General features: G+C 47.1%; 1 protein-coding gene across 3 annotated transcripts; it reads right to left on the bottom strand.

Moving 5' to 3' along the window:
* Positions 1-371: 371 nt before the first annotated feature.
* Positions 372-18515, bottom strand: Lgals8 (galectin 8). Of its 3 annotated transcripts, none has more exons than XM_038332305.2 (10): positions 18370-18515; positions 15207-15353; positions 13875-13963; positions 12343-12553; positions 10835-10954; positions 10231-10272; positions 8699-8728; positions 7910-7998; positions 5736-5901; positions 372-2083 (listed from the first exon to the last, which is right to left on the bottom strand). In XM_038332305.2, the coding sequence occupies exons 2-10, from the start codon at positions 15246-15248 to the stop codon at positions 1934-1936; spliced, it is 939 nt and encodes a 312-aa protein (XP_038188233.1). In that variant the 5' UTR covers positions 15249-15353; positions 18370-18515; the 3' UTR covers positions 372-1933. The 3 variants fall into 3 exon arrangements, with proteins under 3 accessions (XP_038188233.1, XP_038188232.1, XP_038188234.1); XM_038332304.2 differs by having other exon boundaries at positions 8699-8725; positions 10216-10272; positions 18370-18514; XM_038332306.2 differs by lacking the exon at positions 18370-18515 and having other exon boundaries at positions 8699-8725; positions 10216-10272; positions 13875-13959; positions 15207-15345.
* Positions 18516-23977: the final 5462 nt, after the last annotated feature.

The raw sequence follows: 23977 nt of genomic DNA on the forward strand, positions 1-23977 counted from the left end.
TTGTAAGTCCTAACACTCACAGTAGTGGCCTGGGTCAAGTAATGGCATCAGGCAGCAGCATTCAACAAGGAAAGTTCCTGGTGACAGCCACTTGGAGTAGACTGACAGCTGGAGCAGCAATGCCATGCAGTCCGACCCAGGGCTGTGCTTGTCTGCACTGTTCACCTTCCTGTCTGTGAGGAGACAAAATACTCTATTTGAGAAAGAGCCCCCCAGCTGACTGACAGCTGACAGGAAGGACAGCGGTGCCGGCGATGGCTCTGTAGTTCTCTAGCTGGTACTGTTACAGTAGGCTGGAAATGAGAGTGCAGACAGAGATGAATCAGTTTGCCTTCAGTGTCTACAGCAGGGAAGAAGTACTCCATAGAGTATCCTAATTTAATACAAAATTTTAATGTGGAATTATGATTAGCAAAAAGGCCATTTTGAACTTTAGAGATAAGTTAGAAATATACAATGAAACATCTCACAACTTAAATTCCAGCAGCTTTTTTTTAAAGACCAGATCCTAAGAATTAAGACTGAATTCTATTCAAAATTAGTCTTAGTAGCTTTGCATAAAACAGAATGAAAATAAGCTTTTTCTATGAATGCACTTTTATTTTCCCTGATGCCTTTCAGCTCCCAACGTCTCAGCAGTCATGCCTTCTTTATGAAGAAGCAACAGTGGGGATTCTAGAGCCTCCTGGGCTCCAACAGATTGCCCAGCTCCACCCACCACCCTGTAGCTTAACTTTTTCAAGAGCCAGCATAATAGTTTACATGAAAAGAATGAAGGACTGCAGTTGCTGCATCAAGTACTTCCTAAAAAGTAAGAAATGGTGATGCTAATATTTCCATGTCTGAATACATATATCTGGGCAAATTGGCTGTCAGGACTTAAGCCCTGGTCGAATTCTACCCTGTGGTTTAATAATAAAATGACCTGATGAATTAGCTCTACCCCCTCCCACACCAAACCTTTGAAATCCAGACCAAGATTGGAACTGTAAAGACTTCACCTAGAGCTTCTCCCAGCTCGGTCACACAGAAGTTACAGGAGTACCGCAGCTGAGCTTGCTGATGCAAGCTGCCCCCTAGCAGACAGCAGCGTCTGACCTCACTGCTGATGTAGACAGACACGTGGCAACTCAACTTTCTTACATTACCCTCCTGTGTAGGTTTTGCTTCGATGGTTCTGCACATTCACCAAGTCTCATCTTGGTGTGAGTCACCCAAGGTTTTGCAAGCTGCATTTATTTATCATTCTCTTCCGCACTTTGCCGCAGGCACAGAGTTGAGTGCAAATAAGCAGAAATCTACTTGGAGCACAACACTTGTTCTAATTCAGGGTTTTTTGCCTCAATTTTTCTGCTATGTTCAGCATCATATTCTTTAAAGCTTAAAGTGAGAGCTAAATAAGTGTTATACTTATGAGATATGATAGAATGTTGATTATGAAAAGGATCACTGAGGAAGTAATGTTTCCATCCATTAGTATATTGTTCTGACCTTAACTACAGACGCCCCCTACAGGAAAGCCCTACAGTGGGAGATCATGGCAAGTGAGTGCCAGGAAACAGGGACCACACTGGTTCTGGGTACCACCAGGTCTATGTCCAGCTCAGAATATATACAGGAAATATGCCTTCCATCCCTATTAACTAGTTTAGAGTAGGCACTTAAATATTTGTTAGTGTGGTTTTGCAAGAGGAGGCTGTGTGTGCGAGCCTCACCGGCGTGTGTAAGCTGGGATTGCCCCAGATTTGTTCCCTGAACACACAGATAGCCACACTGCATGTGCTCAGGCCAGGCCTGAGAACACCAGGTAGAATTTGATCGATGTTGTATGAGCTCAAACAACATAAACAATGTGGTGAAAACAAGATGCATTTGACATGGCCAGTAGCCCATTAGCCATTTTGTATTTTAGGGATTTTGGCAGTCACGGTAGCTACCAGCTCCTTACATCCAGCAAATGGATATCTCCGTCAACTGCTAGTGTATCAATACTGCTTAGCTCTTTCAATCTGTGTTTGTACTCCAGGTTGTGCACACCGTTTACCGCAACCTTGAATTCTCGGACGTCACAGTAAATTATCATCTGAAAAGAAAAGAGGTCGTACCTTCAGTGGCTGCCCTTCGTTTTAAAATTTGTTTCTTCTATACTAAGAGAAGGTCGAAAGGGAAGCCATTTGACTTGTTTTGAGCTTGGAGATGTTTTCCCAGCCTTCTACCATTGACTTCCCTTCTGAGTGGTTTCAAAGGCAATCCAAATCCCCAGTGTGCCATGTGGCATCTGCTTCAGCACAGTGTCTCACCAGGCCCTCAGGAGTCCTCCCCCATTCTGCTCCTGGCTCTTAGAAGCTGGGAAGTGTCTCTCGTGATATTTGGGAATTAAGAAAAGGTGCTGATTGTTGCCCTGCACCCCCTTCTCTGAGAAGCTGAACCTTGAAACCTCAATGCTAGGGTCTTGGCCATGTCAACTGATGAGGTTCCAACAGCTTGGGATGCTTGGTAAGGAGAGCAGTTACTCAGTAATCCTAACTTTGTCCTTGCTCAGAACATATTGGGCTCTGTTTTCCAAAAAGCTTGTCGGGATCAAGTTCCCAGGCTCTGCAGTTACTGGCATCCTGGCATATGCATCACCATTGCCCACCCTTCTGAGCACTTTCCTAATAGCAACCCTAGCATCCAGAGCCAGTATCTTGTAACACCGCCTAAACACCTGAGCCTGCATTTTGCTGCCATACTCTTAAGGCCAGTAAGGCCACTGACTGTACCAAGTGACCACTCACTGAAAAGACCATTTTGGTGACCCTGCACTGTGCTCCTTGCTACAGTGAAGGCTTCAGAAGACTGCACAGCCTGGGTTGGGCCTGCCCCATTCCCAGAGATCAGCCTAGAACATCAAACTTGAAAATGCAAAGAACTCATTAAGGTTCTGTTCTTTAGACAGTAGCAATGGGAAAGCCAGCACAGGAAGTCAGAATAAGGTGGAAGTGAGCACATAACATAATTGACTGAAAACCAAAAAATTCCACAGGGAATTGGGGAACTATCTATTACTGAGATTCTCCCCAACAATGGGGGAAATCTCAAAATCATAATACACAGGAAAAAGAGTGGAGATGCAGGGCAAGAAGCCAGATGCAATCCTAGCAAGTTCCCTTGGGTGTCAAATAAGTGCAAAAGCATCAAGTGGAAACACTGCAGCTAGACAAAAACAGGAAGGCACGTGACCCACAGAGTGCATCTGCCTAGAAGAGAAAGAAGTCCTCCGCCTCCCAGAACAGCTGTGAAGACAGTGTTGTGGCTCTGATTCTGACTGCTCTGGACTTATCCTAATAACACCCAGGATAGTAAAGATGATGCAGTGACAGACGTTTTGACATAGCCAGTGTCACATAAGCAGTTTTGTATTTGAACAGTATTCCAGTGCAATACAATACTGAATGAGATTTTAAGACAGAGCTAGGGGTAGTAGCCTAGTGACTTGGTGTGCTTGCCCGTAAGGCCCAGTGAAAAGTGGGGCTGGAGAGATAGATGGCTCAGTGGATAAGAGAACTTGCTGTTCAAGCGAGTGTGAGGACCTGAGTTTGGATCCTACCACCCAAGCATCTGTAACCTATGGTGGGTGAGGGTGTGCTTACAGGATGGCTGGGCCTGCTGGCTGCCAGCTTAGCTCCAGGGAGAACCCCTGTCTCAAAGAGTAAAGCACTGAATGGCAGAGCAGGCCTGTACACACAAATCCTCTCTCTCTCTCTCTCTCTCTCTCTCTCTCTCTCTCTCTCTCTCTCTCACACACACACACACACACACACACACACACAGGATTAGGGTACGTGAATCTGAAGTGCAAGGTCCCGTGTAATTGAAAGGAATGGCATAGTGGGAAGATCTGCAAGAACCCTGGGAAAGCACACTGAAAAGTCAGGCTTGACACGAAGAGCCTGCTACTGTGGGAGGCCAACAGCAGCATGAGCGCTCACAAGGGAAGCGAGTCCACATGCTGCGGAGTAAAGATCTGCAGCATGCCCACCTGTCTCCCTGTCCCTTCAGCCAAGCTCTGTGCCCACAGATAAATGTCTGGGATGGGTGCCATCTAATTTTATTTTTAGGTTGATGTTAGTTTTAATTATTTGTATGTGGGGTATGTGCACATGAGTGCAGGTGCCCACCCTGGCCCAGGGTATTCAATCCCAGAGAGCTGAGTCATAGGTAATAGAACCACCCAATGCGGGTGCTGACTAGAAACAATCAGGTCCTCTGCAAGAGCAGTCCCCACGTCTAACCACTGAGCCATCTCCAGCCCCTGCTTCATCTACTCGTAATAGCATTATCTAGATTCTGAGTCACACCGGAGGTAAATATTTTAATTTTCATTTTTCTATTTTTCAGCATTATTTGACTTTTGTTACCTTTTTATTTCAGTGTCCTCAATTGGCACCAAGCTATACTACTGTTTTCCTCTCAGCCACAAGGACCAGCTTCCTTCTAGAGGTACCCGTCTCCCGCCTGTGTACCCTAGGTCACCCCATATACCCTGGCCCCTGCCAACCACAAACCCTGAGCCACACCTCCCACTTCTAGTGACTTCTTTAAAGTGCCCTAAACCTGGCCTTCCAGACCTTGCTCAGTCTTCTGGATTCACAGTCAATACCCGCACCTTCAAGGATCCTTGAAGTCCGTACCTGCCGACCCTCCAAGCACTGGGTGCTTCCTTATCCTGTAACTAGGATTTAATGTGACTGTTAAGTTGCCATATTCTGATCAGCCTGGCATTCATACTTTAACACCAGCTGGATGAGTCCCTGCGAACTCCAATAGTTTAAGCATGTGAGTTAAAAATGTAAAGCCTGACCTAAACTAATGGTCCCGAGAGACCATGAGAGGCAGCCACCTCAGCCAGTGAGAAAGCCGAGCCAGCCAGCTAGCATCTACAATCAGAAAACACCCCCGAAGAAGGTGGCTATGGGAAAAGCCATGTATTAACATAATAATACTGGGGCCTAGAAACTGCAAGCCCTCTGGGTCCAAGGGTCTTGTGTACTAGTCCTTAGCCACCTACCAATAGGACCAGCTCCTAAAAAGAAATACTGCCAGCATCAGGAACTGTGGAGGCCGTGGGCAGTGCAAACATGCACTTTTAGGGTTCCCACTACTTACAAGTGCAGATGGGGCGCTGGGAGATGCTTCAGTAGGTAAAATGCCTTACACAGGACCTGAGTTAAACTCTGGGTGCGGTGGCAAGTACCTTATTCCTGGTGCTGGCGTGCAGAGATGCAGAGCCTAAGGCTTGGTGACTTAACCTAGTCAACTGGGGAGCTCCAGGCTCAGAAAGAGATGTGTGCCAAAAAATGGGGAGAGCTACAGAAAGACACCGAACATCAACTTAACAGTGGCTGCACACACACACACACACACAAGCGCGCATGCACGCACTCATGCTAGAGTGACTCATGCCGAGGAGTATATCTGTAGTTCCAGTCCTGAGACAAAGCTGTTCTCAGAATCCCTTGGGTTACAGATATTGTCAATACAACAAATGGCGAGTATTCTGGGATGTCAGTTATACTGGCCCTGCTGTTCACGCCAACAGCCTGCGTTCAAACACAGCCTCCACAGTCAGTGAACAACAACATAAATCCCTACCTAGAGGTCGGGTTTGATTTAAATAAAAGTTATTTTACTGTGTTCTCAGGATTCCTTTTTTCCTATCCCATTTCAAAACAAAACAGAAGCCATAATCTTACCTCAAAGTACATTCCAGGACTAAATGGGAAGCAGGTAATATTTCTCTCCTCTTCTCCCCAGGCATCCTGAAGAAAGGAATTTCTTACAAATGCTTTCACGTTCAGGCGTGGGTTCAAGTGCAGAGCGATATCCCTAGATTTTCCTACCACTAGGTCGACGTTAAAGCTGTAAGACAAAGAAAAAAGCTCAGACTTGAACCACAGTACTAACTACAACTCATGCCAGGGAGCGTGGGGGAGGGGCTTCCAACTCCGAATTTGCCCACTGACTCATTTGCAACCTGAGATTAGAATCAGTGCTGAAGCCGAGGTCTGGCCTAGCAACAGCTAGGGGTTCAGAACAAGTGAACCCCACGAGTACTCAGGGCTCCTCAAGGCAGGCACTCGCCAATCAGTTCCACATGTTCCCCTTTGGAAAGGATGCTACTTTAGGAAACAGATTCCTTTTAAAAGCACTCAAGAATATGAACATCTTGGGAAAAGGGAAGTGTAACACAAATTCTAATTGTTCTTAATAAAAACCTGGAGTCAGATATCAGGGGGTGAAAGTTGAGCCATCAGAGAAGCAGTGCGGCCAGCACTAGAGACCTTTGACCTCTACCCGTGCTCAGACCAAAAGGGTGATCCTGAACTCAGACTTCCTCCTTAGACTGTGTCCTCAGGCTGCCTGCTTCAGAATGCACCTCCAGACGACGCCGAACTCCGTCTCCTCCTGCCTTATACGCCTCTCTCGACCCAATCATAGCACCCGTGTCCACCTCCCTAGTGCTGGGGTTAAAGGTGTGGGCCACCACAACCTGGCTTCTAGTGGCTTAGTTCTGCACTCTGATCTTCAGGCAAGCTTTATTTGTTAAAACACAAAATATCACTACAGGAGAGAGAGAGAGAGAGAGAGATACATGGGGGCAGGTGTTCACACAGAAGCCAGAGGTTGACACTGGGTGTCTTCCAGTATTGCTTTCTAACTCACTAATTTTTAAAGATTTGTTTTACTATTTTTTAATTGTGCATACGTGCATAGCTATGTGCAGGTAAGTGCAAGTGCCTGTGGAGACCAGAGGGGGCACCAGATTCCCTGAGCAGGAGTTAGTGGAGGTTGTGAGCTGCTTGACAGTGGTGCTGGAAACTGACCTCTGCAAAAGCAGCATGCTTTTAATCACAGCCATCTCTCTAGTCCTTCTACCTTAATTTTTTGAGGCAGGGTTTCCACTGGGATCCTCCTGTCTACTTCCCAGTGCGGGGGTTATAGGTACTTGCTACTACACTCAGCTTTTTCACAGGGGTGCTAGTAACCCACACTTTACCTCTGAGCCATCTCCCTAGCCCTACCCCTGAAATATTTTTTTTTTGAGACATTCTCACTGTGTATTCCCTGGCTGCCCTCTGCCTCTACATGCTGGGATTAGCCTGAACTACCATGCCCGGCCCAGAAAAAAAGATTCTTAAAGCAGCACATTCTGTATCACAGAAGGGAACCTCAACCTGTCAGACTGTTGAAACAATGGGCTCCAGGAAATGGGGATTTCCCAGGAGTCTCATGCTAAGAGAAGGAAATAGCACCAATACCTTATAAGACCAACTGAAGCCCAGACAAGAATGGGCCATGGTGTTAGGATCACACCTTGACTGGGACCTTGACCCTCTAATTCACTTTAATCTTGCCGCAGGACCCTGCAAATGCACATTAGGGGTCCCTGGAACTCTCTCTCACTTCCCCATGTGGCCATACTGAATCCTTTACTTTCCATTATTAATCTGGCTGTTTTCATTGGCTCCTTGAAGGTGAAGAGCTGAACTTGGCTTCTTAGGATATGAACTGTGACCCCAAGTCTGGTACACTGAGCTTCTTAGGGTATGAACTGTGACCCCAAGTCTGGTACACTGAGCTTCTTAGGGTATGAACTGTGACCCCAAGTCTGGTACACTGAGCTTCTTAGGGTATGAACTGTGACCCCAAGTCTGGTACACTGAGGCTATCCTAGGCAAGAAGAGCCTCATGGGCAAAAAATGTCACCTGCCTGGCCAAAAGAGCCCCAGCCCGAACCTGTCCTTAGACCTGAAGCTGCCGATAGCTCTTTAGTGGGACCTTGCACTGTGTCCCTCCTTTCAGAAAAGCGCAGCAGCTCCTCCCACAGACCCAAGTCCTGAGGCACCCAGAAGGCAGCAATACTGACCCTTTGGCATTTGCATTCACTTCTCCTTTAATGACAACGGTTCGTCCAGGGCTCATGGAGGCGTTTAACCTTGCTTCAAATGGCAGGCTCTGAAAAGGGGTCACAGGCAGAATGAGGCATCTTCAGATAAGGACCTTGTGGGGAAATTGCCAACAATATGAAGGCAGGGTTGAGTCTGTGACCCCCCCCCCCCCCCCAGGAAAGGGCAGACTTTGGCTTTTATCTCAGCTGGGTGCCATGCAAATCGGGGCCTGGATCACAACCACACTCAGTGATTGTTTTACCCTACAAAGCAGGGTCTGCACCAAGGGTGGCACCTGACACCTTCTGCATGCGACAGGACTGCCTGCCCAAGTATCAATGCATGGGGCCTACAGTCATTCTGTCTCTGGGATCAGCAGCCCACATGAGTGGTCCAGATACATTCCTGAGGCTGTATCTGTCCAGGGAAAGTACAATGCTAGGGGCTGCCTTGGACTTTGCTGGGAGTGGAGGTTACATGTAGCAGTTAATTAGAACTTAATTTCTATACAGACTTCAACTGTCGACTCTTCAAACCTTAGACAAAGAGCTGGGAGGGAGGATTTTAGTGTGAGTGACAGTTGAGTCTATGCTCTTGGTGGAGACAGTCTGGGTATGATTTTAGAAATGTCTCCTCTGTTGCCAGGTTACAGGAACCGTTCTGCAATACAGTGTGGTGAGAATGCAGCTGCCTTCAGGGTCCAGCTGCCCCTGCTCTGGGTCAGTTATAAAATGTCCCACATGGAACCACCAAGCAAAAGTACACACCAGCTGTTTCTTGCCAGACTTCTGGACCTGGTGGAAAAGAAAGAAGAGTGAGAACAGCCTCCTGGGCAGACAGGTGTGCAGTGAGCGGCCTGCTGTGCTTCATGTTTCAGCTGCCTTGGTGTGACACAGGCACTGAGCTTCGTGATGGGCACCACAGAGCTTATGAAAAGTCACATGCCCTGGAGCCAAGTCCAGCATCCTTCTTTATGTGAATACATTACCGTCCATAAGTAAATGGTTGTTCAAGGTTTACAAGTGAACTTCAAACATCTCTTACCTATCCTTCCCAAGAACCCACCAAATACTGACACGCTATTCCACCTGTAAGCACTGATGTGCAGAGGGGTAAGGCCTTGCTTTCTTCCCAACAGCAAAGTGTCAATTTTAAAACTGCTCTTGTTGCCACAGAGGGGCAGAGAGTTCATCCGCAGTGCGACTGGTGTTTACAAATGCTTCATTCCGATACTTTTTTTTTTTTTTGGTTTTTTCGAGACAGGGTTTCTCTGTAGCTTTGGAGCCTGTCCTGGAACTAGCTCTTGTAGACCAGGCTGGTCTCGAACTCACAGAGATCCGCCTGCCTCTGCCTCCCGAGTGCTGGGATTAAAGGCGTGCGCCACCGCCGCCCGGCCATTCCGATACTTCTTAAGAAGCAGGGTGACAGAGTGCTTTTTACATGACCAATGGTGGCCATTTGAACTGTTAAGTTACATGTCAACCAAAAATACAGTGCCCAAGACCATAAAACAGTGTGCCCCTTGGTTCTTAAATGACTGCTTCTGTCCTGGCCTCACATTAAAAGCTTAATTTGGGAAGCTGGGGAGACAGCTCAGTTGGTAAGGTGCTTGCTATGCACCCATTTAAGAGCCCGGCATGAGAGTTGCACATTTGTAACCCCAGCTCTGGAGAGACAGAGAAAGGATCCCCAGGGTGAGCTGACCAGCCAGCCTACCCAGTAGGGGAGTCCCAGGCTCAGTGAAAGACCCTTTCTCAAAAAATAAGGTGAAAGAGTTCGGGAAATGGTCCAGAGGCTAAGGCAATTTCAGGACAAGCATGAGGACTGGAGTTCAAATCCTCAGTACCCATGTAAATGCTGGGCCAACGGAGAGGCCTGTCTGCAATCCTAGCACAAGACAGGATCTCTAGAGCAAGCTGGCTACTTAGCCTAGCTGAACTGGCAAGCCCTGGATTCAACAAGGAGACTCTGCCTCAAAAGACTGAGAGCAGTCAAGGAAGACATCCAATATCTATGTCTGGCTTTCATATACATGTCAACATGCATACACATACACATACTGCATACATATACATGCAAAAGTTATTTTAAACGATGTAGAACAATTAATAAATGACATCCAGAGTTGACCTCTGGCCTCCACATACATGCACACACGCATGTGCACACACACCTGTACACACAAGTGAACAGAGAAAACTCCATACTTAAAAAAAAAGTCTTCCTTCCACTGATGGTAACTAAGAACATTTTTTAACTGCTGGTTCATAGAGAGAATATTTACATTTTCTCTACTTATCTGTGTCAGTCCCAGAGTAGATGTTTCCATACTCTGTAAACCCTGCAAAAAGATCATAGATTAGCTTTAACATGCACCAGAATCTTTAAAAAAAAATATTGAACATAAGCAAAAAAATATCAGGGATACAGAACATGGAAAATTACTGAGGATTATGATTTAAAAAAATGCAACTGAACACTGGGGGTGTCCGCCCCACCTGGCGAGTGTGAGAACAAGATCTGATATTAATAGGATCACGAGCACACGAGCAGCTGGGCACAGCTGCTGAGAGCACAGACTGCTCACATCCTTGGGAACAAGCTGTCAGTGTCCAAGAAACTTAAATTCTGACACTTAGAAAACTGTCTTACAGAAATGTTTATTCGCTCCCATGGACAGGAAACACACACTGACAAGATAAAAAGGTATTCATTCACTTTGCAGGCTCACTCTAGATGTGAGGTCCCACAAACAACAAAAGCCTGGTTAGTGAGCAGGACCCAACTAGTCTTGAAATATTTATACTATTTTTATCTAAATGGAAGATGTAAATTAAAGAAAACTCCTACTATTCGGCCACACTGTCCCCAGAGACCCTCAGGTATGTGAGGAGGGCACCTACCGAGCTGAAGCTGAAACCGATGGAATGGATATTCACTTTGCCATAGATGCCCAGCGTGTCTATCTTCTCTGGGCCGATCCTGTGCGCATACAGCAGAGTGTGTTTCCCATTCACAGCCACCTGGGTGGGCATAGAAGACAGTGCCCTCGGAGCACGTTAATGAACTCCTTATAACTATCTCCTTACAGGGAGTGGAGTTGTGGACAACACCTGCCCCAGGTTTCATCTCCAACACCACGAAAATAAGTGAATGAATGAAATGCCTTCTTGGGTTTATTTTCCCACGGATCTCTGCTCACACTGTGGCTAGCAGGAATCCTGAACTCTGTGTCTTGTGTAATTAGGCGCCTGGGTCACCTTTCCAGGCAGATACATACATTTGGCAATATGTGTGCTCCACATGTGTCTGTCTGTGTGTGCCCAAGAGAGAGATATGCTCAGGGCCTCAAGGGTCACACATGATGTCTGAAAGCCTAGGAGGCAGGATAACTCTGCCTGATTGCTGCCCCAACCCTCTCTAAGGGCCACACTCTGTCAGAGCCCACCTATATGGGAGGCACAGGTATGCACTGACTTCACTAAATGAAAGTCCACACCAGCTGGGAGCTAGGCGGTGGTGGCACATGCCTTTAATCCTGGCACTCAGGAGGCAGAGGCAGGCAAATCTCTGTGAGTTCGAGGCCAGCCTGGTCTACAGAGCTAGTTCCAGGACAGGTTCCAAAGGTACAGAGAAACCCTGTACCTTTTTTTTTTTTTTCCAAAGGGGGGGAAAAAAAAAGCACTTCTCTGAGATTTCTTTTCTCTAAGTTGTAGAAAGTAGAAACCTCACTCCATGGATGATTAAGTGCCGTCTGGGAGTCCTCCACACAGTGCCTCCGAATGCCAGGCGGTGTGTGAGTCCAGGAGGGAGACATAGCAGCCCACAGCAGGGTCCCCAGCAGGGCTCTCAAGGAGCTTTAAAATCCCACTTACAACAAGCCCAGGGCAACGTGGTGGGTACAGCTCTACTGCCCGAGACTAAGGGGGGAACAAAAAACTGAGGAGCGCTGGGGGCCCCAGAGAGCAATGTTCCCCAAAGACCTAGACCGAGATGTGCGAACACTCCTGGAACTGGAGGACCTCTGGTTTACAAATCCTCTAGATAGGTCTGAGGACTGGCACTCGGAGCCTCTGGAGCCAAACTGCAGTCCAGGAAGTCAGTGGCTGTGTTCACAAGGCCCCCAGGGCCCTAAAGCAGTATCCGGCTATAAGACTGGACCTGCCCCTCTGGGGTGCACCCTGGTCACCAACAGTCTGTTCACGCTGATTTTCCCACAGTTTAGGTGGGGGGGGGGGGGTGGTTATAATCCACTCTCCTAATGATGCTACAATACTGGGTCAATCCAGAACTTAATCCTCCTAAGATGGAGTTTCTGCTCTGGACCTGGTTCCATTTGGACAGAGAATGATGGGTCTGCTGCCTCCAGTAGCCTCAGAGACGCACACTCCCCTTCTCTCCCAGAACCTACCTGGAATTTGTTCTTTAGTACCATGATCACGATTTCAAAAGATTTCTCTTTTCTGAAGGGCATGTCGTAGGTGATCTCCTCCCAGCCCCATTTCTCGTTTGTCAGCGTGTTACAGACAATGCAGTTGGACCTTTTGAAGCGAGGGTTAAAGTGGAAGGCCACGTCAGCCCTCGGCTTCAGGCTATTGCCGAGCTGCAAGTCCACCTGGAATCTGGGCAAGGGCAGAGCAGAACCACATGAGTCTGGAAAGATGAGCCATGGGAAAGTGTAAATAACCCCCCCCTACACACACACACACCCCTTCCTCATCCACAGCAGCTACAGGGCAGCCTGTCCATCCTCTGTTCCTCCTTCCCCAGTAACAGAGCCCATAGTCTGAGCTGAGCAGTACGGACCCAGAATAACAACTCTCCTTTCCTGACCGCCCTGGATCCTGGCCTGTCTGTGTGGGCAGTCTGCTGACCCGAAGGGAAGGCAAATTTCAGGAGACTCCTGGTCTGGAGTCTGCACAGACTGGCAGCACCCAGTCTTCATCCGCTCATGCTCCACGCCCCCGCCCCCTGCTCCACGCCCCCACCCCTGCTCCACGCACCCACCCCCTGCTGCACATACACCCTCCAGCCTTTCAAAGCACGAAAGTGAGGGTGCGTTTTTTTAGCTGAGGATCCTGATTAAGAGGCCTGCCCCCAGGGGTACTCAAGTCACAAGCTGATGGGTAGAACTAACTGCAAAGCGCAGGTAAGGTAATTCCCACACATTAAATCAGTGACGTCAGCCACTCAGAGCTCAACTCTGACTGACATGGCCTGCAATGGTCACTCTTCCTTGTCTATCTCCCTGCATTTCAGGTCACCTAGTCTGTGAGAGCATTTTCCTGAGAGGTGTGACTGAGGGAAGACCCATCCTGAACGTAGACAGCACCACCCACAGACTAAAGTCCCTGACTGAATACAAAAGAAAAAAGGGACAGTGAGCTGAGCCCCGGTCATTCATCTTTCTCGCTGTCCTGACTGGATGTGACAAAGTGCCGCAGATCCTCCACCAGAGTGGAACTGCCCTTATCCCCATCGGATGGACTGAATCCTCAAATCATGAGCTAAAATGAGCCTTTCTTCCTTTTGTTGCTTTTCTCAGTAATAAGAAAAGGAACCACACATCCTGAGTTTATACCCAAAGCAGACACTCAGCAAAACCACCAAGACTTCCTGTTCTCCAACAACCCCCCTTTCTATCAGTGTATCTGTTTATATTGAAACCAGACTTACAGTAAGCAGTTAGGTGTGGTGGCGCACGCCTTTAATCCCTGCAGGCAGGAGGCAGAGGCGTGTGGATCTCTGTGAGTCTGAGGGCAGCCTGGTCTTCAGGACAACCGGGGCTGTGTAGAGTCCATGTCTCAAAACACAACAACACAACACTCCAATCGCCTTTGCCTTTACCCCACTACTCATCCTCCTCACACCCCAGAGCTGCTAGGGGAACAGCAGGCCTCCACACCGCCCCTGGGAGATGTCCACAGGACACAGCGATCTTACCTGTCCACATCATTAGGAATATGCCCACGGATTACAATCAAAGAGCCAGGCTTCAGCTGCTCAGAAATGGTGCCAACATAGGGGACTGTCTAGGGGAAAGAAATTTTACAAATGTATTTTCATAGACAAATTCAGTTACAAGGCAATTATAGCCAAACTCTGTGACTAATGGAGGCTGGTGGCAGATAGCCTTGAGCTTCCGACTGACTCCCCGGCCTCTCTGCCTCCCAAGTCCTGACTCCGGGCAGTCACCACGCCCAGCTCACACGTAGATCCTAAAGTCTGAACAGAGATGATGAGTAAGGTTCTAGAGCGGATTAAGAAATGAGTGTGAGGCAAAAACACTGACCCCTGACTGGTGCCTACACTTGGGTCTCCAAGAAGACCCTTATGGCCCTAAACAACAGGTCGACACCTGTAGCTTTCATCTAGGTGTCTGAAGCACTCCTGAGTGAGGCAGACAGTGCGTATGTGAGCACCACCAGATAAAAACCCCCAAGTCTTCAGCATCTCCCCCACAGACAACTCCACAGGGCTGTCACACTGTGGAGGACCTAAGAGGCCAGGGAGCATGTGCTGACTCTGCCCCTGAGCCTCTAGGCCTCTAGCAGCAATGCCTTATCTCAAAACAAACAAACGAATGAATGAACAGTAAAGGGGGAAAGATGCAGCTTAGTGGTAGAATATACCCAAATCATGAGGCAATAGGTTCTATCCTCCATATGATAGATGACTGACAGACAGACAGACAGACAGACAGACAGACAGACAGAGATATGGGAAGGAAAGAAGGAATGAGCAAGCCAGTAGGCTAGCTCAGCAGGTAAAGGTTCCTGCTGCTGATTCTGACCACCTGAGTTGGAACTTTGGAACCCAATGGTAGGATAGAAGAATTTTCCAAAAGTCATCCCTGGACCTTCCTTCATGCGGATGCTGCGGCATCAAGGTATATGCATGCACACATACCACATACACAGAAAACAAAAAATGTAAAGAAGAAGCAAGAAGGGAAACCTATGCAGAATAAGAAATCCATTTTCCTTTAAAAGTTATGCTTTCAAGAAAGATCTGAGACATGCTACCCCAAAGGGCCCTTAACGTCTCTGTCCCAAGCTACTCATTACCCCGGACTGTCACGGTTCCTCCCTCAGCCTGAGAACAAGAGCCCCATCTACTCTGCAGCCAGTCCCATCACAGTGTTAGTCTTGCTGGGAAATGCCATGTATACTAGCTGAACTGTGTTCATGGCTGGCCCCCAGTGAATAATTGCAACTTGGGTGTATTTTCAGTCATAGGCAAAAAAAAAAAAAAGATTTGCTAAAAATCTATTACCGGGTTATAGATGATATCTTGCAGGTTGTTTAAGGACAACATCGTTCTTTTCCAACTTATTATTGATATTGTTGATTGGAGTCTCTCTTCTTTATATAAGGTTTTACTCACGTGTCATTTAAAGAGTACTGAAATTGAAAACTTGCCCTGTGTAAAAGCAAAATAGGAAAGCAAGCATGCATAATTTTTCTTCACAACAAATTCTAATATGCAAATTATATTACTTTAACGATAGTTAAACTACTCTATATTCTTTTTTTTTTTTTTTTTGAGACAGGGTTCTCTGTGTAGCCCTGGCTATCCTAGAACTCTCTCTGTAAACCAGGCTGGTCTCAAACTCACTGAGATCTGTAAGTCCCAGGCTCTGGCCTCCATCTTTGGAGGTCCCGCCCCTCTCCGTGGTCACATCAGTGGTTTCCGGGTTTTCTTGGGGGCCACCCGAGAGTGCAGGAATACCATTAAAACCTGGATATCCTTTAAATCAGCTTCTTGTGACTTGGCTTGATTGGGACTTTTGGCATCGGCAGAGAACTCGCGTTAGGAAATATTCCTAACAAGATCCACCTGCTTCTGCCTCCCAAGTGCGAGGATTAAAGGAGTGTGCCACCACTCCCTGGCTCCTACGTTCTTAAAATGTATTTATACATGAAATAATTTTAAATTATCAGTGTAGGAAGTATTTTAAAAATACATAAGCAGATAATTACACGGAGTTTTCTGTTAAAAATACTGAAATTGCAAGTGTGGTGGCGCATGTCTGGAAACCCAGCCTCTTGGGAGGCTGAGGCAGGAAGATTACAAGTTGGATGCTAGCCTAGGCAATTTACCAAGACCTGACCCTGTGCGGTGTCTGAATAAGAATGCCCTCCCCCCCATAGGCTCATATACTTAGTACTATTAGAAAGGATTAGGAGGAGTGGCCTAGTTGGAGAAAGTGTTCCATGTGGGTGGGCTTTGAGGTTTCAGAAGCCTAACCAGGCCGCAGCGTCTCTCCCTTCCTGCTGCCAGTAGATCCAGGGAGAACTTTCAGCTACGTCTCTAGCGCGCTGCAGGACGGCAATGGACTTAACCCTCTGAACCTATTAGCAAGTTCCCAGGAAATGCTTTCCTTCATGAGCGTCGCCCTGCTCATGGTGTCTCTTCACAGCGATAGAACAAGGACCAAGACATCCTGTCTCAAAACAATTTTTTTAAGTGCTAAGGGTAGAACTGGGTAGAAAGCTTGCCTAGAGTGCACGGGAACCAAAAGCAATTAAAACCCAGGCTAGGAGATCAGTAGTCATTTACACTGTGCTTAGTATGACTGAAGCCTTGGGTTCAATACTCAACACCAAAAAAAGGTGTGGAACGGGTTTGGGGGGTGTGGTTCAGTGATAGAGTGCTTATCTAATGTGCTCAAGGTCCTGGGTTCAGTCCCTAACACAAAAACAAAACACAAAACCCTAAGCTAAATGCCAAATACCACTCAAACAGTCCTGTGAAACTGTGAGAATATTCATTTACCTTTCCCTGTTTGTACAGCGAGTAGGAATCCCATTGTAGGGTACCCTGTAGTTGGTTTTTACTTTATTCTTTTGGGGTGAGGGGGTCCCACCACCCAGCTCCTAAGAAAAACACGTGAAGGCTTATTATTTCTTATGAATGTCCGGCCTTCGCTTGGCTTTTTTTTTTTTTTTTTGCCAGCTTTTCTTAAATTATCCCATCTACCTTTTGCCTCTGGGCTTTTACCTTTCTCTATTTCTGTACATCTTTACTTCCCTACTTACTCAGTGGCTGGCTAGTTGGCTGTGTGGATGGCCCCTTCTTTTCTCCTTTCTTGATACTCTCTTCCTTCCCAATCCCACTTTTTCTCCTCCTATTTATTCTCTCTGCCTGACAGCCCCGCCTATCCTTTCTCCTGCCTTGCTATTGCCGTTCAGTACTTTATTAGACCAATCAGGTGTTTTAGAGTAACACAGCTTCACCGAAATAAACAAATGCAACATAAAAAGACTACAACACATCTTTGCATCATTAAAAAAAAATGTTCCACAGCATAAATGTAACACACCTTAAAATAATATTCCACAACACTCTCCTGAGGATTAAACAAGTTTAAATAGTGGAAAACAGCTCAGTATGTGTTAGCTATTATTACTAGAAAAGATGGCTCTTCTTCAGCCAGCCAAATTAAGGAAGTCAGAGGTGGGGTGGTGAGGTCTAGCCACTCCTCAGTATACTAGATACAATGTTCTGTTATCTGCTCCGCTTTTAAAGATAAAAGTGCCCACTCCCCTCTGTGCCGTTCCCAGTGAAACATTTTATTGCCTCTAGGACTGATGACTCAAACTAGAACCAAGCCAGAAACGAAACTAGAGTTTCCTGCAGTTTACTTCCTACAGTCTGTTAGTCTGTACTACAATAGGCACTCACCAAATCTCTTAGTTTTTACTGGGAAAAAGGAAATTGCTCGTTCTTGGTTACACCCTAAAAGACAAACCTAGACCCCTACCTAGTATTTGTCGCTGTCACTTTATTCAAAACCCCTAAATCTTTCGTTCTGTTCCGTGCAGTTCAGGACGCAGGAACAGAGGAAAAAAAAGACAAGAATTGCCATTACCACATCCATAATTGATATCTTGCCCAGAGAGAGATCCAGATGGCCCAGACTGGCATTGAATAACTAGTCCCCGAGAAGTCTCCAGGCAAGTTCCACCATCCCAGTCAAAAGAAGCAAGCCTTCGCTTAGATGTTAGGAGGAACCCCAAACTCAGAGAAATTGCATTTTTCTCTACATTCAACATTAGAATCGAATGACTCAGCGTCCTAAAGTGCGTGTCTGTGATCACAGAGTGTGGCACTACTGTCAATCAACTGTCCTGAGGCCTGTCTTTCTTGGGGATCCAGGTAACGCTCGCTCTTTCCTCGGCTGGGGATGGAGACCACAGTCGGGGAGCAGTCGAGGAGAGAGACCTCACCCGCGGCGGTCAGCGCCGTCCCGACACTCCGGCCAGAGGACAAGCCTCAACCCATAACCACCTCCAGGAACCCAGTGTCCGGAGCCCAGAACGCGTGTCGGATGGGGACGGCGCGACGGCGTGTCCGCACTCGAACCACCCTTCGGATTCCTATCTGGGGACAGTGACATCCCGAAACCCCTGAGCCCGGCGTCGCCCGGACTCACCCCAGCACGGTGTTAGTAGGCGCTGTGCTCTGGCGTGGCCCCTGCAGGACACCGTCCGGGTTCCCCGCGCGACTCCAGGCGGTGGGCGGAGTTAGTCCGCGGCCGTTTCCGCCGGGGCGGGGCGTCCGAGGGCTGCGAACCTGGGCGAAGGGTTCTTCCTGCCACCCCTGCAGACCACTGGCTGGCTGCGGGAGAGGGGCGTCTAAGTTAGTTCAGGGCTGGGGTGTGACTTACTCGTGCTGGAGGCCCCCCAGGCTGATTTCCAGCCAGCTCTACACAAACCGGTTGGGGTGTGCGCCTGTCATCCCAGCCCTTGCGAAGTGGAGGCAGGAGGATCTTAAATTCAAGGTCATTCATGGAGACCTTAATGGAGAACTTAGAGTTCTGGCTCACTCTGGGATAGATAGCCCCTGTATCTCAAGGTGATAAAAATGCATTTAAAGAGTAATTGTGGGCGGGTGTGGTTGGGGCCAGGGTCAACCAGATTTAGCTCCTTTGTAGCCTTGGGTTTGAGCCGAGCGCTGCTGTGAGCCTATCCGATTTAGCAGCCGCTCCTTTTTACCGGTAACTCGCCTTAGATGTGGAGGAAATCGATTCAGTGTTGCCCCAGCAGTAAACCTTCATCCTGGGAGCAGTAGCCTGGACGTGCCAACTCTGTAACTCGCTAGTTATTCTGTGCTGGGGTTTGCTAAGTGAGACGTTTCCTTAGAGAACAGTTTAGAGTGTGGTGTTGGATTCTGAGTAGAGGAGATGGTCAATAAACGCTCAGCTTGGGGTATTTTGAGCGGCTGCAAGGTTTTGATGTGCTAATGGGGCTCAAAGTTATGCTGACTGTTGCCTGTGTTTATGTTTGAAAGACGCTTTTGACATGGCCATTCTTCCCCCCTGCCCCCGTTGTGTGTTTTATTTTAATTTGAATTCATTACAAGCCTCTTAGAGGCAACCTCGTGTTCTGATGCATTGTTATTTTTTTCCTTTTTTCTCTTGTCCTTTTTCTAAATTGGATTCACTCCCCAGGATTCTACTTGAATAGCTGGATTGAACCCCCGATGCCTTAGCGTTGTAGTATTGTTAGGTGTGGTGGGCTCCTAACCTACTTTCTGAGTTTTTAGTTGGGAAAGGGAATTTGCTGTACACATTCCCAATACCTTGTGTAAATCCTCTAAAGAAATAGGTCCCTAACAATTGGATTGACTACTACATTATTGGTAAGTGAAGAGCAATTGAGTCCCCAGTTTTGCCCAACTCTTTCACTTCTTTGCAAGGCTAAAATGAGTTAAGATAAATTTATCTCAATGCTGGATGCATTCCAAGTTGTGGAAAGAGCTTGTGCAAAGTCCTGGGGCTCTTGAGAGCCACTGCATGCTCTGAAAACAAATCATCAGCGTGCTGAGGCTGGCAGGAGGGAGGAAGGTCATGGGAATGAGGTCCCCTAGGAGAGCAGATAGGAGGAAACAGCTTTGGCCAGAACCCTAAGGAGAAAAATCCAGAAAGAGAGAAACTGAGAGCAGCTTTGGAGACCTGCTAGGCATGACTACAGGTACCAAAGGAGAGCAGCCAGGTGTGCTGAATTCTCTGAGGGCTCAAATAACAGGATCGATGGGCAAAGCATCAGAGGTCACTAGGAACTGACTTTGAAGTAGTAAGAAAGAAATGAGAGATTAAGAAATGGTGGAAATAATAGCCTTAAGCTTTAAAAAACAGTTTGCTGGGAAGGACTGAGAATAGCAAGGGAATGGAAGAGTAAAGAATGGTTTTTCATTGGGGCTGGAGAGACAGATGCCTCAGATAGTTTTAGAATGCATGTGGTGCATGCAGAAGACCTGAATCCAATCACTTGCAGCTCTAGGTCCAGAGGATAGTACACACACACACACACACACACAGAGAGAAAGAGAGAGAGAGAGAGAGAGAGAGAGAGACAGAGAGTCAGAGAGAGATACACACACACCTACAAATCTTTTTTTAAAAAAAAAGATTTTCATTTTTGAGATGCTGTGGTCCTACATAGCCCAGCTAGCTTTGAACTCTTCAATCCCCCTGCTTCATTCTCCCAAGTACTAAGTACTAAGTACTAATGTGTGCATTCTGCTTTGTTTTTTTTAAACTTTATTTTAAGAGACAATAGAACAGTGGGGGCTTTTAGACTTTGTAACAAGGAGCCACCATGAGCACTGTTTCCACTGTGACTTCATGTGGTTCAATGAAGAAAGGGGTTTTCACAAAACTCACTCTGGGGTTGATCTGTCCATTTAAAAAATTCAATTCGCATACACACATGCTGCACAGACACATGTAGGCAGACATAGAAAATAAAATCTTTCTAAAGTTACAAATGTGGTCAGGCGGTGGTGGTGCACACCTTTAATCCTAGCACTCATGAGGCAGAGGCAGGCAGATCTCTGAGTTTGAGGCCCCCGTGGTCTACAGAGCGAGTTCCAGGACATCCAAGGCTACACAGAGAAAGCCTATCTCGAAAAATAAAAAACAAACAAAACCCCCAAAGGTTAAAAAATGCCGTTACTAATCCACTAAACTATTGACAAGACCCCACTCGTGACTAGTGAGTTGTAGCCATAAGTCCAGAAACACTTAATGAAGATTAAAGTCTGTTCATATCAGTGTGAGAGCCAATTTGTGCTTTCTCATTCATGTTGGCACCTGGACAAAGACAAGACTCTTTGCTAAGAAAACAAGAACTCCCTCTTGGAACTTTTCTTTCTAGAAAGTCAGATGTGAAACATTTACTATCGTGTGACTGATGACCAGATGCCAGGAGAGTTCAGGAGTTAACCTTGGGTGCTATTCCTCCAGAGTCATCCACCCTGCTTTTTGAGACAGGGTGTCTCAGTGGGGCCTGGAGCTTTTGGATTTGGCTAGACTGGCTGACCTGCAAGCCCCAGAGATCCTCGTGTCTCTGCCAGTGCTGGGATCACAGGCGCACACCACCACACCTGGCAGGCTCTCAGGTGTGACGAGCACTTTACTGATGCCTGTCTCCCCGGCCCAGAATCCTTTGGCTTTGACCTAGTGTCTCCCACCCTTGAGCAGCAGCACCCAGGAGCGCTGAACCTCTTCTCCCTCCAGCCAGGCCTCTTGCTCAGATTTACAAAGCTTACCTCTTCTGTTCTACAGGTTTCATGTCCCACACCTTAGTGTTGCAGCTGAGAGAAGCATGCTTCTAGAACTGGTTATCTCATAAAATAATAGAATCTTAGTGATGCAAGAGATCTTATGGAAAGTGTGAATCGAAGCACCACGTCTAGAAGGAGGACATATGGTCCTATTTCTTAAAATATTTTCCCCTGAATATCTTCAAGACTGTAACATGCTAGCACTAGAAAATATTGAAGTATTTGATATGGGAAATGTATCTGAAATTGTATAAATCTAAAGACTGAACAATAAGAAACTATAAAAGAATATAAAGATTTCTATTTTCTAGACAGTAGTGTTTATACACGTGTATAAAGGGAGATCCAAGATGTGCCCACTAGAGGTAGAATAGTACAAACAGTGGACTGTTTCGGAGCTTAAAGCTGCTTGAAGTCGGCTGTTGTTACACATACATTCATTTGTTCCTGTCAAGTCACCGAGATTCATTAAAAGGATTCCCTCAGCAACCCAGCCTCACACCTTCTGGTTCAGACAATCTCCTTCTAGCTTGTGTTTATACAGCTCGCTACAGTGATGAGTGAGGCACTAATAATAAATTCAGTGGTAGACTGAAGCAGATCAGAACTCAGGGTGATTCTTCAAGCATAACAGTATTTTTTATTTTATACTTGTGTGTGTGTATGTGTGTGCATGCGTGTGCACACGCGCGTGAGTGTATACCTGCTGTGGTGCAGAGAGGTCAGAAGAAAGCTTTGTGCAGTCATTTCTCTCCTCCCACCTTTACTTGGTTCCATTGATCGAACTCAGAATGTCAGGCTTACTCAGCAAGGACTTGCACCTGGTGAGCCTTCTCACAGCCCTATTTAGTATTATTTCTCTCCTCCTTCCCTCCCTCCCTCTCTCCTCCCCCTCTCTCTCCCGCTCTCCCTCTTTCTCCACTCATACACATGTGTATGTACATGTGCTTATTCAGAGGCCAGAAGGAGACAGAAGAGGTGTTGGCTTTTTTGTTGTTGTTCCATTGCTAACGACATAAGTAGAGTCAGCTGAAGATTTGCCTCCATTACATTGACCGTTGACTTGCCTGGGGGCATTCTCTTGACTACTGATTGATGTGGGAGGGTCTAGCCCCCTGCTGGTGATGCTTTTCCTAGGCTGGTGGTCTTGGGTTGTGTAAGAAAGCAGGCTGAGAAGCCCTGGGTAGCAAGTCAGTAAGCAGTGCTCCTCTGTGCCTTCTGCTTCAGTCCCAGCCTTGGGTCCCTGATAGATAAACCACAAGTCAGATCAACCCTGTCTTCCCCCAGGTTGTCATGGATCCTTTTTTGTTCCACCATGACAGTGTCTTCCTAACTGCCCTCTGTCTGTTCCTTTGAGGCCCGGTCTTCCCTGGAACGCAGGGCTTGTGTTTTCTCAGCTGGGCTGGAATTCAGCATACCTCAGTGATTCCCCAGTCTCTGCTCGACCCATGAGTGCAGCAAGTGATCCTAACCACTGAGCCATCTCTTCAGCCTCAAGTCCTCCTTATCTTTTATTGAAAACCCAAGTCAACTTTATTAACACACCTGCCTTTCTAGCCACTCTAGCAGAGATATGAGCAGACATCACATGGCTTAGACTCAGAAGCCACATCCACATGCCTGCCTCAACAATCTCTGCCTGCCATTGGCTAGCCCCTAGAGCTGTTCCTGCTGTGGACATTACCTGCACTGACTGGACCTTCTGGGAGTAGAGGCCCTGACCGAAGGTGGAAAAGGCTGTGTTTTTTTCCTGAAAACAGGGCCATTTATTGGAGTAGGATTCGGAGTTAAAGTTTAAGCCCAAGTTGACCTTTAGCACGTCAGGCAGTTGGTGTAGGTGGTAATCTCAGCAGTTCTTCATAATGGCTGGATGATTCTAGACCACATGTACACAATAGCATCCCTTGGGGGATCCAGACTCATCTCTAGTAAGTTCTTCCAGGATGAACCCCAAAGGTTTGAGAGAGGGGATTCCTGCACTGGGAGACGGGAGGCAGATGGCCCTGATGCTCACTGGCTGGCCAGCCTAGCTTCCTACCACCCTGTGAGGAAATCATGTAGCTTCAAAAGGACCCTCTCCTTGCTCAGGCCTCAAATATATGTGCCTCCAGACCAAAGGAGGGGGCACACAGCTTGACGTGGAGGCACATTTGTTTAATTAGGACCATTTTGAAAATTATGTTTGCTATGGTTTGAATAGGACATGACCCCTACAGGATCACGTGTTAGGACTCTTGGTCTCCTGGTGGCACTGTTTGGGGGGAGATTGTGGAGCTTTGGGGAGATAGGGCTTTCTAGAGGAAGTGGGTTGCTGGGAGAGGGAGGCCCTTGAGGGACTTTACCCTGTGCACCTGCGTGCATGCACACACCACTTAGATACTTGGAGGTACAGCTTTTAAGATTCCCTTTGAGAGGTAGCTGACATTTTAAAACATTCGTATAGAGTTAGTATTTTTTGATAACTTTTATTTATT

This window comes from Arvicola amphibius, chromosome 6 (assembly GCF_903992535.2).
Source record: "Arvicola amphibius chromosome 6, mArvAmp1.2, whole genome shotgun sequence".
NCBI lineage: Eukaryota > Metazoa > Chordata > Mammalia > Rodentia > Cricetidae > Arvicola > Arvicola amphibius.